This window comes from Carlito syrichta, unplaced genomic scaffold (assembly GCF_000164805.1).
Source record: "Carlito syrichta isolate Samal-C Ts95f unplaced genomic scaffold, Tarsius_syrichta-2.0.1 Scaffold307155, whole genome shotgun sequence".
NCBI lineage: Eukaryota > Metazoa > Chordata > Mammalia > Primates > Tarsiidae > Carlito > Carlito syrichta.
Genome location: NW_007251251.1, coordinates 141,302 through 153,801, shown reverse-complemented (window position 1 = coordinate 153,801; position 12,500 = coordinate 141,302). Strand labels below are relative to the sequence as shown.

General features: G+C 52.5%; 2 protein-coding genes across 2 annotated transcripts; one reads left to right on the top strand and one right to left on the bottom strand.

The window, feature by feature from the left end:
- Positions 1-1,368: 1,368 nt before the first annotated feature.
- Positions 1,369-9,747, bottom strand: TAC4 (tachykinin 4 (hemokinin)). The gene is made up of 3 exons (XM_008063948.1): positions 9,637-9,747; positions 5,917-6,010; positions 1,369-1,400 (listed from the first exon to the last, which is right to left on the bottom strand). Exons 1-3 carry the CDS (start codon positions 9,745-9,747, stop codon positions 1,369-1,371), a joined length of 237 nt encoding a protein of 78 aa, XP_008062139.1.
- On the top strand, positions 7,791-8,376 carry LOC103266354. Its single transcript, XM_021715490.1, is given in 4 exon segments — positions 7,791-7,836; positions 8,027-8,217; positions 8,219-8,276; positions 8,279-8,376. Coding segments are annotated over 4 exon segments (393 nt in total).
- Positions 9,748-12,500: the final 2,753 nt, after the last annotated feature.

The following is a 12,500-nucleotide window of genomic DNA, read 5'->3' as shown; positions in this document are numbered from 1 at the left end:
TACCGTCACTAAAGCCTTTCCTGGCACCAAAGGAGGGTCTTGCCCTCTGACCCAGAACCTGCTTCCTCCTTTTAAATATAGCCTCACTTTCCCTCACCCCCTCCCCATGCTGCAAAGACTCAAACACCGAAGAACTCCTAACCCATTTCCTTCTTTTTGGAGAGAGGAACACACAGCAGCTAAGTTCAGTAGCCCAGTAAGTATTGAGCCTCTATTGCCAAGTCCACTTGCACAATTCCCAGCCTGCTCTTGGGTTCAGCCCCTGAGCATTTAGACCTGGGTTTTCCCCATAGGGTTTCATGCTGGCTGATCTGGCCGATGTGCCTCTTTCTTTTTTAGTTTTATTTTTTGTAGAGACAAGATCTCACTTTGTTTCCCAGGCTGGTCTCAAACTCCTGGCCCCAAACAACCCTCCCGACTTGGCCTCCCAGAGTGCTGGGATTACAGGCATGAGCTGCCGTACCCGGCTGATGTTCCTCTTTCAAAGTATCCTGGGCCCCTCTGCATCACACCTGCCTGGGAGCTATTAGGGTGGGGACAGTGCTGTCTACATCAGTCTGTGTCTCCCTGAGGTTGGGAGCTGCTTATTCCTCTGGAGTTCTTCTCAGGGGCTAACTGTCCTAAAATCAAAGCAGTTAGTGGAAGGGCCATCGTATACGAGGGAATTGTTGAGTGACCTGGTACACTCAACAAGTCAGAAGAGACATGGATTTGGACCCTTGAGATTATGGCTGTGGGTAGGGAGAGGGTGTCTACTTTCAGGCTGGGGCTTCATAGGTTCCTACAGGGAAAAAAGATCCCTTGCCCTCAAATCCCTTCCACTCCAAATGCCTGCAGTACCTCCTTTCCCTGTCATGGTCTCTTTCCTGTTTTTATCTGTTGTCTTTACCTGTGTCAAGCCTGTTTTCCACCCGTGGATGGGACAGGGCTGTTCATTGTTTCTCTTTGCAATTTTGGTAAGGACCGCGTAAGACTGGCTGACATGCCAGTAGGGTGCAAAGCCCAGGCTGATCCTGCCCTCTGCCATGCATCAGAGAAGCAGCTGTTCATTGGTCACTCGTTTATTGAGCTGGCACAGGGAACACAGAGTGTGCGAGGTTCACCGCTGCTGTGCAGTGAGATGAAAGCTCTGAGTGCGAGGGAGGACAGGGTGCTGCAGCTCCATGGTGATGACCACGTATTTATGCACAACTGCTGCATCTCACCGAGTACTGGAAGAAGCCCAGTGAGTTCAGTGCAGGCTGAGTGTAAAATGCCAGTGTTGAGGACAGGAGACACGGAGAGGAGAGTTGGCCTGCTGCTGGTCAGTTGTGACTTCCAGGTGGGGAAATGGCATCAAACCCTCTGGGAAGCGTGCAGTGGGGGCTATCACTCTGAACCTTGGTCATCATCCTTTCTGCCTGGGGAGAATTTGGTAGGTGAATGAAGGTTAGGGGAGGCTTATCTGTCTCCCCCACCCTTGGAGGACTTCCCTAGTTCACCCCACATAGGCTCGCCATCCCACTTAACCCCTGTGTGTCCTGTCTGGAGCTATCTGGGCGATGGAATGACAGGTTCATCTAGGGGATTCAGAAAGCCCAAAGGTCCTGCTGGGGACATGGAAAATGCCGTGGACTAGGAAACGGGAGACACAGCTGTCGGTCCCAGTCCACTGTGTGACTTTGGGCAAGTAGCTTTCTGTCTCTGAAAAAATGATGACTTCCAAGTGCCCTGTCCACACCATACAATGGAGGAACTTTAATTTCTACTTGGTCTTGTGGTGACTTCCATGGCTCTTGGATGGAATGGACGAAGCAGGTATTCTTTCAGGGCGCTAGAGAGGGGTCCAGAAGTCTAGCTCTGGGGAAAAGGCCAGGTCCCAGGGCAGGCAGGCTGCAGCTCTGCGACCAGCTGGAGCACCCACCACTGTTCTCTTGTGCCTGCTCACTTGAGCTGTGATCTCTCCCTACCCTGATTTGTTTCCCTAACTTTTTTTTTTTTGAGTTGGAGTCTCACTCTATCGCCCAGACTGGAGGGCAGTGGCACGCTCCCAGCCACCACAGCCTCGACCTGCTGGGCTCCGGCGATCCTTCCGCCTCAGCCTTCCAAGTAGCTAGAACTACAGGCATGTGCTACCACACCTGGCTAATTTTTTGATTTATTGTAGAGATGAGGTCTCGCCAAGTTGCCCAGGCGGGTCTCGAACCTGCGGGCTCAGGCAATCCACTCCCCTCAGCCTCCCAAAGGCACGGGATTACAGGCTGAGCCACTGAGCCAGGCTCGTTTCCCTAACTTTTGTGCCCAGCTCCTTGGAACAGTTTGAGGGTGTGGCCCCTGCCAGAATGTGTGAGCTGATAACTGCTTAGAGCATGAGTCCTCCATTTGTGCTTATTTACAATTGTTGAAGGCAGAAAATCTTTTGAAGATTGAAAGCATGACCCTGATGATCAATGGCTTGTGTAATGGTCAATGACTAGAACTTTACAGACAATGAGGGAATAAGGGGATGTTCCAAGGTCTGGAAAACTACCCTGGGGGATGGGGCAGAATGCAGGTGGGTATATCAGGGGTGGGGTGGGTGCAGCTACAGGGCCACCCCTATTCTAGTCCTGGATCATCATGACTCTTCTACTTCCTCCCCTATGGGTCCTCTGCCTAATGGCTTGTGGGGAGCTTGTCTGTCCAGCTGCCTGACCCCCACCAACATGGCCACTTTTCATAATGCTTTCACACCCACTAGAGACCCTTGCCTACCTTCTGTGGACAGGCATCTGTCCAGAAGATCCTGGACCGTGTGTTCTGGCTGATTCCCTGGATGGGAGAGAGAAGGGGGAGAGGAGAGAGGCTGCAGAGGAGGGCTGTCTTGGGAACCATGGCAGGGCAAGTGACCTTGTCAGTGGAGTCATTTCTCAAATCATCCTGGGAGTTGAGGAAACACGGTGGGCTGGTTCATCCATTCACTGGTTCATTCATTGATTCCTTCCTTTTTTTCCTCCATTTTCCCTTCTGTTCCTCCTCCACAAACACCTAGCGGGCGCTTCTAGTTGGCAAAAATTGTGCTGAGAGCTGGGGATACAGAGGTGACAGCAGATCTAATGCCTGCCTGTTGGGGGGTTTTCAGGCTGGGAACCCCAGGATAGCAGAGTGCAGTGTACCAAGGGAGTGTGGTGCTCAGGCTGTGGAGACAAGCTGCCCACAGCTTCCCTGGTCAGGGAAGGAGAGCGGGAGTGAGGTCAGTGAGGGCTGCCCCAGGAGGAAGTAGGTCACCTTAGGGATTGGACTTGTCCCTGAGAGCACTGGGGGTGGGGGCACAGGTTGGCCTGTTTTCTTTTGATGTTTTTCCTTTTGACTGAAGGGTTTTAAGCAGGGTAGTAGCTATGCAGATTTGTACTGTAAGATCCTTCTGGGTGAGGAGATTGAAGCTTTGAGCACCCTTATCTTTGGTAGTTGATTAATGTTCCTTTTTCCTTTCCTTTTTTTATTTTTTTATCTCCCTTTGTCATCCAGGCTGGAATGCAGTGGCACAATCACGGTTCACCGCAGCCTCAACTTTTTGGGCTCAGGCAATCCTTCTGCCTCAGCCTCCTGAGTAGCTGGGACTACAGGCACGGGCCACCATGCCCAGCTAATTTTTTTATTTTTGTAGAGATGAGGTCTTACTATGTTGACTGGGGTGATCTCGAACTCCTGGCCTGAAGCAGTCTTCCAGCTTCGGCCTCCCAAAGTGCTGGGATTACAGGCGTGAGCCTCCGCACCCGGCTGGTTGATTCATTTTTCTAATTCCAGGCTTTAGACAAAAGGTAATTCTGAAACTTTGGCAGAGCTAAATCCATCATTGTCTCCTCCTATCCCTGCAACGACTTCCTAGACATGTGTAGACCACCCCTCTGAGGAAACAACCAGAAAGCCTAGCATGTGGCCAAACCACACCGGCCCCACCCACTACACAGCAACGCCAGGCTGGCGTGCCTCTGGCCAGAACCTCTCTCCTCCCTCCCTGATTTGTCAGTGGCCAAGACAACTCAGCCCTTCCCAGGGGGTGTGCTGAGGGCAAGGTCTGGGCAACACGTACCTACACCTGTCGTTCTTCCTGGCTGGATGGCAGGTGTTCCTGAGGAAAGGAGAGAGAAGGAATGCGTACTGTGTTGCTTTTCTGGGAACTTGGTAGGTGGGAACAGTACAGGTATTCCGGGGGCCGGTGCCTTGGTGGGTCTCAGTGGAAGTCTAGCCACTGCTCACTTGTCTTCTGTGGCAGTAGGAGGCAGTGTGGAGTAGTGGAAGTGCACTGCTCAGTGGGAGACCCTGGGAAAAGCACTTAACCTGTCTAAGCCTTGGTTTTCCCCCTGGTGACGAGGAGGGTAATATTGTGATTTAATCATGTGTGAGAGTAGTAGGTGCTCAAGAAATATTTCCCTTACACCACCATCCCCTGCTCTTTATGGGTTGTTGGATTTGAAAGAGAACTTGGAAATGGCCCAATCATTAGGAGGAAACTAAGGCCAAAAGGGCTTTCTCTATTTTTACATGCATATTTTTGATTACACAAGCGATCCTTTGAACACATACTCACTCTTAAAAAAAAAAATCAAGCAGCCCGGGTGTGGTGGTTCAAGACTGTAACCCCAACACTTTGGGAGTCCAAGGCGAGAGGACTGCCTGAGCCCCGGGGTTCGAGGCCAGCCTGGGTAACTTGGCAAGGTCTTGTCTCTACAATAAATCAAAATAGCCAGGCATGGTAGCACACACCTGAAGTTCCTTGTAACTACTCGAAAGGCTGAGGCAGAAAGATCACCTGAGCCCAATAGGTCGAGGCTGTGGTGACCGTGAGCGTGCCACTGCACTCTAGCCTGGGCGATAAGAGTGAGACTCCAATTCAAAAAAAAAAGCAATGTAGAGGTTTGTCCAGTAAAATTTAAAGTCTATCTTCACTCTCTCCCCCTCATCTCCATTTCCTGTCCTAGATGTAACCACTGTTTACAGTTTGATATTTATCCTTCTAGAATTTTCTCTATGCATTTGCATATCTATGTGTGTGAATATGTAGTTGTTTTTTTTAAGTAGACTCCCCCCATGCATATTGTTTTGTAACTGCTTTTTCCCATTTACTATATATCTTGAAGATCTTTCCATGACTTTCCACAGGCCTGCCTCACATTCTCTTTAATAGCCACAAGGTTATGGATGTGCCTAATATATTTTGGCCATTCCCTGATAGTCTTTGTTTCCAAATTTTTGCTATGACAAGCCAGTTGGCAATGAGCATTCTGTTATAGACATCTCAGGGCTTAAATTCCCTGAAGTGAGACCCTGGGTCAGAAGGCACATGCATTTACAACTTCGAATGGGTATCACTGGTATGTCCTCCAAATAGAAAACATATAAAAGTGCCAGTTTCTTCACATTCTCACCAACACAGAACACTACCCTTTTAATGTTGACAATAAGAAAGAAAAAACTGCTCTGTCGAGGCTCTCTTCTCTCCCCGCCAGGACAGGACTCCCGAATTGAAGGTGTCCTCAGGGAACACAAGTTCATTTTTGTGATTCTGTTTGAGCCAAACAGAACTGCCTAGAAAGCTTGGCTGTGGCTGTGCTCATGTCTAGACCAGTCTCTATCTTCACAGCCAGTCCTCCCTGGAGGCATCCAGAGTGTGGAAGGGAAGGGCGCAAGGTGCAAGGGACAGGATGCAAGGAGCCTGTCTCCACCCTTTAGGTGACCATACAGACAGCCCATTTACACCTGTCGCCTGGCGTAATCATGAACACTCCGAAGAATCCTGGGTAATTTACACGGATGGTCTACCCGATACCATCTCATGAGTGGCCCCTACTGGACTGGAGTACCTGACCCCTGGGCTTTAAGTGGGCCTCTCCTTGGTGTTGCAAAGCCCACCCAGGGCCCCTGTTTGCGGGGCTCCCGCCCACCTTGGCCACTCACCTCCCAAACGCTTCCCCATCAGCCCAAAGAACTGGCTGGCCTTGCCCCTCTTCACCTCCCGCAGCTGGAGCTGAATGCTGGGACCAGAGCCTTCCTGAGGGAGCAGAGAGGTGGGTTAGAGAGACAGGGAGGCCAATCGCAGTCTCAACAGCAACAGCTCTCGATCACAGACACTCCCTCTGCACGGGCACTGGGCACGCCTGCATATTTCACCTACTATGTTCTGAGCACTTAAATGTCATAACTCATTTACTGCCTCACCAAACCCCATGAGAACACTACCTCCGTACTATCACAGTCATCATTTTACACGTGAAAGCACCGAGGCACAGACATAGTAAATAATTTGTCCAAGGTCACTCAGCTAGGAAGTGAGAGATGGAGCCAGAACTTGAACCCAGGCCATCCAGCTCAAAGGCTGGGCCTCAAACACCCCAGTCATAATTTCATACAATCTTCACAACCACCCTAAGAAGTAGGGACTGTGATTTTGTCCCCATTTTACAGACAGAGAGACTGAGATATAAAGAGGTCAAGTGACTTGTGGAAGGTCACATAGGAAGTGATTGAACCAGGATTCAAAGTCTGACTCCAGAGTATGGGTTCTCCTCCACCTTGGGAAATGTTCCTGACGTAGCTGAGGAGAGGGCAGCCAGGGAATGCAGGGTGGGCCCCCTGGAGGCAAGGTGGGACTGCTTCTCCAAACCCCCTCTCTAACTCCCCCCCCCTTTCCCCCAGTATCCTGGATTTACCCTACCCTAGAGCCTGGGCCCCCCAGGAGGAACATGGCATGTGGTCTAGGTGGAGACTATTATCCTGGGCAAAGACATTTTAATCCCCAAGCTGATGGGGCAAACATCCCGAACCAAGGACTGTGAGTCTAGGGTCTCACTCTTCCATTCGCCTTCTCCAAAACCCTCTCCCTCTGTGACTCTCACCCGGAGAGGGGCCTGATCAGCTCTGCTGACAGGGAGAGGTGCTCTGAAGCTGAGGGAGTGACAGTAGGTGACTCGTTAGACTGTCTTCACGGCACACATGGCCCAGCATGTGTGGGACACAATGCTGAATGAGGGGCCCCTTCTCTGACAGTTTGGGGATAAGGAAAGGGTGGGGTTTTCTTTTCCAGGAAAGCCAAAGGCAGGCAGACAGAGCCCCAGCGTAGCGCAAGCGGCCGGCCAGGAGGCTGGGAGCCAAAGCTTGATCCAGGGCTCTTTCTGCCATCCCCAATTTCCCCAGAGTAGCGCTGGAGCTCCTGGGACCAGCAGGGACCTGGCTGGGGACAATGGAAACCCCTCTGCCTCTCACAACTTGAATTGTCCCACCTTTCAGGATCAGGAACAGATTGTTTTCTAAGCCTTAGACTAAATCAGTTACTTCCAATCTGTCTCCCCCTGCCCCACAGGACATCAGCGACTGGGACGGATGTCTGGGGCTGGAGTCGCTCAGAAAAGTCTTGAGATTTGGACCCATTTCTGTAAAGTTCGTGTTGCCTTGGTAAAAGGCAGCCTTCAAATGCAGGCTGGAGAGAATGGCCGTTTATGAATTAAATAAGGACTGGCCCTTCTCCCACCCACCAGTTTTCTGAGCAGGATGGCACGGGGAGGCATCATTCCTTTTAATTCTAGAAGGAGTCCTGCTCCCGCCTGAAACCCTCCATAACCACTTAACCCCAATCCCAGCTCCAGAGATGTCTGCGGGGAGCCCTGAGAGCTGGGGAGGTCATCACATCACCTCCTCCTTCCTGCATCACCCCACTTGGGCTAATGCTGAGCACCCAGAGGGCTTTTGAGTTCTTCCTGACATCTGACCCAGTCTCTCCTCCTGTGTTCCAAGCCCGGTCTCTTGAGAAGCAGAGGTGTATTTAAGGAGAGTGAATGGAGAATGAGGATTCGCCCCAGCTGCAGGATGAGGCACTTTTGGGTGGGTGGTCCAGCAGCTCTAGTTGAAATTGACGATAAAGTTTCCCACGTGGCTGTAAAGTCTTCCCTGTCTGTGGGCCAGGTACTCTGATGTCTGGCACTGATGCTAAAGCAGGTCAACGTTAGAGAAAAAGCCTTGGGGATCATCTTCCCTCTCCCCGCATTTTGCGAGTGAGGAAACTGACACCCAGAAGCAGCAGGAATCAGTGGACATGCTCTCGGTCCTGCCACCTTCTCACTGCACACACTTCAACGTTCAGACAATCTGGAAAGGAGACCTGCCATGCAGCACTGTCCATGCCATGGCTCTTCCTGTGGCCTCATTTCTAGGAGCTTCCAGGGACCATACCGTGGCCCAGGACCACAAACCAAGGTCAGCCCTGGTGTCCTCATCATGCCAGGCCTGGGAGGAGCCACGCTCATCCGTGTCCTGTCTGCTTCCAGGAAGCCCTCCCTGATCACTGGTCTCTTACTCACCCGTGCTTGTCTCTGATCTGTTGGCCTCTGTCCCCTGGCCTCTGATCTGTTGGCCTCTGTCTGATTAGGAGCTCCCTGAGGTCAGGATCTTTGCTAGGCAGGAGTAGGGGCACTGAGGTGCCAGGTCTTCAACTTTTAGCTCTCTCCCCAGTGACAGCACTCAGGTCAGTTTAACAAAAGAGATCACAATCAAACTTGTGATATACAGGTTTCAGGATATAAAAGTTTCTGCCGGGCTCAGTGGCTCAGCCTGTAATCCCGTACCTTTGGGAGGCTGAGCTGAGTGGATTGCCTGAGCCCGCGGGTTTGAGACCCCCCTGGGCAACTTGGCGAGATCTCATCTCTACAATAAATCAAAAATCAGCCAGGCGTGGTAGCGCACACCTGTAGTTCCAGCTACTTGGAAGGCTGAGGGGGAAGGATCGCCGGCGCCCAGCAGGTCGAGGCTGCGGTGGCAACTGCACTCCAGTCTGGGCGACAGAGTGAGACTCCAACTCAAAAAAAAAAAAGAGTTTCTACATGTGAGACCAAATAATGATCCTGCTTAAGTTGATCCCCTTGAAAGAAAATTTTGGAAAATCTCCTCTGATGCACAGATACACAGAATCAGACCTTGGACAAGGTGCGTGTACTTGTGCTTTTGAAGTCGTACAGCCCTGAACAAACTACTTGAATATCTGTCTCCTAGTCACAGTACCTTCCCCCTGAGGTTGATGTGAGGATTCAATTAGTTAATATTTAAAAGCATTTAGGACAGAGCTGGGAACATAGTGTGTGTTAAATTAGCAGTTCTTGCTGGGTGTAGTGGCTCACACCTGTAATCCCAGCACTTTGGGAGGCCGAGGCGGGAGGATTGCTTGAGCCCAGGAATTTGAGACAAGCCTGGGCGACATAATGAGACCTCAACTCTACAAAAAATAAGACAGTTAGCCAGGCATGGTGGTGTGTGCCTGTAGTCCCAGCTACTCAGGAGGCCAGGGTGGAAGGATTGCCCAAACCCAGAAGTTTGAGGCTGTGGTGAGCTGTGACTGTGCCACTACACTCCAGGCCTGGGCAACAGTGTGAGACCCTGGCACAAAGGGAAAAAAGTAGTTCTTAAATCACACACAGACACACACACACAATTGCTGTCATATGCATGCCCCCCTTGGCGGTCTGTCAGGCCAGGGCACACAGCCTTGAATCCACCCTCGAGGGGCTTCAGACAACCCGCCTTGCTGTGTACAACCCACTGTCACTGCAGCCATGGATGGGATCCCGCCCCTCCACATGCATCGTCCCCTGCCCTGGTCAGGCCTCTCCCCAAAGGTACCTCCAAGGTCACAGTTATCCAGGGCCCTGCTTCAGTGTCGAGTGCTCCTTCCTCTCCACTGTCACCGGCCATGGTGTGCGTGGATAGCCCCATCAGGAGAAACAGCATGAGGCAGGGCAGCATGGCGAGCCCACGGTATCCTGGGGCCCTCTGGGAGCCTCTCTCGGCCTGAGGACGCCCACCTCCCGCCTCCTGCCTCCTGCAGGCTCCAGCTGGCTCTTTGCCTCCTTGAGTGTAGGTGGGGAAGCTCCCCCTGTTCTCTGGTCCTTCCAGCTATCCCGCTTCCTTCCTTCAGCTTATCTGACCCCCAGGCTGGTGCCTGTGACTCCCTCCCTCTCCGGCTGGAAAGGCCAATGGTGTCCGGAGCTGCTCAGGGGAGGAACCCGACCTCTTCTACCACCGCCCCAACATTCGATCCTGGGCTTAACACTGATGCAACACCGTCCGCACTTTTGGCTTCATTCCCCCAGACAGGTGCACAATGGGCCAGTGTGAGGCCTGTAGCTTCCAGGCTGGAAACCCTGAGGGGTCCATCTCACCTTGGAAATGGGGAGGGTCTGCATGGCTCCGTCTACACAGAGGCCTCTCCCCTAGAACCTCTCCCCTTCCTGTCTGAGCTCCCTCTTCTTCAGCATCCTCCTCCAGGATATAGTCCTGGAGTGTGCATAAGGACCCACACCTCGCCCTAAGAGAAACAACACGGTGCTTAAGGAAACCAGACTCCAGTGAAGAACTGGGATTTGCCAGAAAAACGGCCTCCTGTCTTGTGTCATCAGCTCTAAACTATCCTCCCACTGTCAGCAGAGTGATTTTTTTTTTTTGAGTCAGGTCTTAACTCTGTTGCCTAGGCTAGAGTGCAGTGGCACGATCATGGCTCACCGCAGGCTAAACCTCTGGGCTCAGGTGGTCCTGCCTCAGCCTCCCGAGTAGCTGAGACTACAGGTGCATGCCACCGCGCCCAGCTAATTGTTTTCATTTTGTATTTTGTGGAGACAAAGTCTCGCTGTGTTGCCCAGGCAGATCTCAACCTGCCAGGCTCAAGCAATCCTCCTGCCTCAGCTTTCCACAGAGCTGGGACTATGGGTGGGCATAAGCCACTGAGCCCCGCCCAAAGTGATCTTTCTAAATCCCTGACTTGACCTGTCTCCTACTTAGAACCTTCCAGTGTCTTCCCACTGCCCAGATAGTTCAAGCCCCTGAGCAAGGCACTCCCGGTCCTTCTGGGTTGAGTTCCTCCCGCACCCCCCTCCACTCATCCATTCATCCCTTCATCCACCTGTCAGCCCAGAATGAGGGCTCTGAGGCCAAGAGGCCTGACCAGCTCCACTCCTAAAAGCTGTGTGGCCTCAGGCACGTTACTTGACGCCCCTACACCTTAGACTCCTTCTCTGTAACATGGGACTAATCATAGCCCTTGTTTCCAGCCAAAGTTTGAGGATGAAATGAGATCACGCATGGATGGGGGGCCACTTAGCACAGTGCAGGGACAATATTTACTACCAGCTGACTATTATTATTGTTACTCTTATTGATGTTGGGTGAGGCAGCGGGCCACGGAAGCCTACTCAGACACTGTGCCTGGTTTGCAGCATCACACAGTGTAGAGGTGGGAGCAAGGGAAGGGCGTGCCCTCCTGCCTGCTCCACCGGTTCCCCCACTCCCCCTTCTATCCCCCCTCCCCCCACTAGGACAAGCCAAAACCTCCCGCCCCGTGTGTGTTGTTGCCTTGGCCTTTGCCTCTGCCTGGACTTCCCGCTGGAGCTCATGAGCTCCTGCTCCTCCTTAAAGATCCAGCTTAGTGTCGACCTCCTCGGTAGAGTTTTCCTGTCTCTATTCCTGCCTCCAGCGAGAAGTCATTGGTCCCTTTCCCCAGTATCTCCCACTTATATCTCTGTGGCTCTCCACAGGCCGCAGTGTGAGGTTGTCCAGGTTGTGTCCTGCACAAAGGTGGCTGCCGAGGGGCAGAGTGGTGGTGAAACCCAGCCCTTGCGGTGCTCACTGAGCTTACAGCCTGGCGCGGGACCGCGCACCCCTGGAAGAAGATGCTTGGTTCCGGTTCTCCCATGAGGGCCCGCTGGGCAGAGGGCAGCTCTGACATTCACTTGTGTGGTAGCCAACCATGCCATGAGCTCTCAGAGTAGTCTGTTGATAGACTTAAGTTTGGTACACAGTACATCCTTAATACATGTGCACTCACCATGAGCCCGGACCAGCCAAGCAGAGATAAATCAGGCAAGTGTGGAAGGTTTGCAGGAGGACTGCCTCCACCCCCTACCTTCATCTCCTTAGGGAATCCCCAGTGAGTCCCAAACCAATGGCATCTGCACTTGCTAAAAACGCAGATTCCTGGCTCAGCCTAATTCCAGGCAGCCAGTCCTGGCCTGTAGGTCCTCTTGGCTCCCCAAGGAGACAGCCACCCAGCCTCCCACGAGCCCTCCACAGGCAGGACACCTAACGCCTCATGGACTCCACTGTTTACACATTTTTGTTTTGTTTTTTGGCCTCTCATTCCCTTTATTTCACGGATGTGGAAACGGAAGCAGGCGGGACTTGCTCTACATTTCACTGGCTTAGCAGACCCCCAGCCAGCGCCTTCCCACCTCCCCCTGGGACCTCACCCACTGGGCTGGAGGCAGACTGACCTTAAGGGCCTCTGAATGGAAAACGGCCTTCCATTCTGCAGGTCCAAAGGGGATGACCCTAGCCCCTACGGAGTACCCAAGCCTCCGTTTCTCCATTTGCGAGTTGAAGCCGCGCCTCCCAGGGTGTGGTAAAGAGATCACGAATTGCTGCCAGCCGAGCGCCTGGCGCGTAGCACGTGCTCAGTTAACCCCGACTTCACGGCTGGCCGCGACGACTCGGCGAGGAGGAAGGAG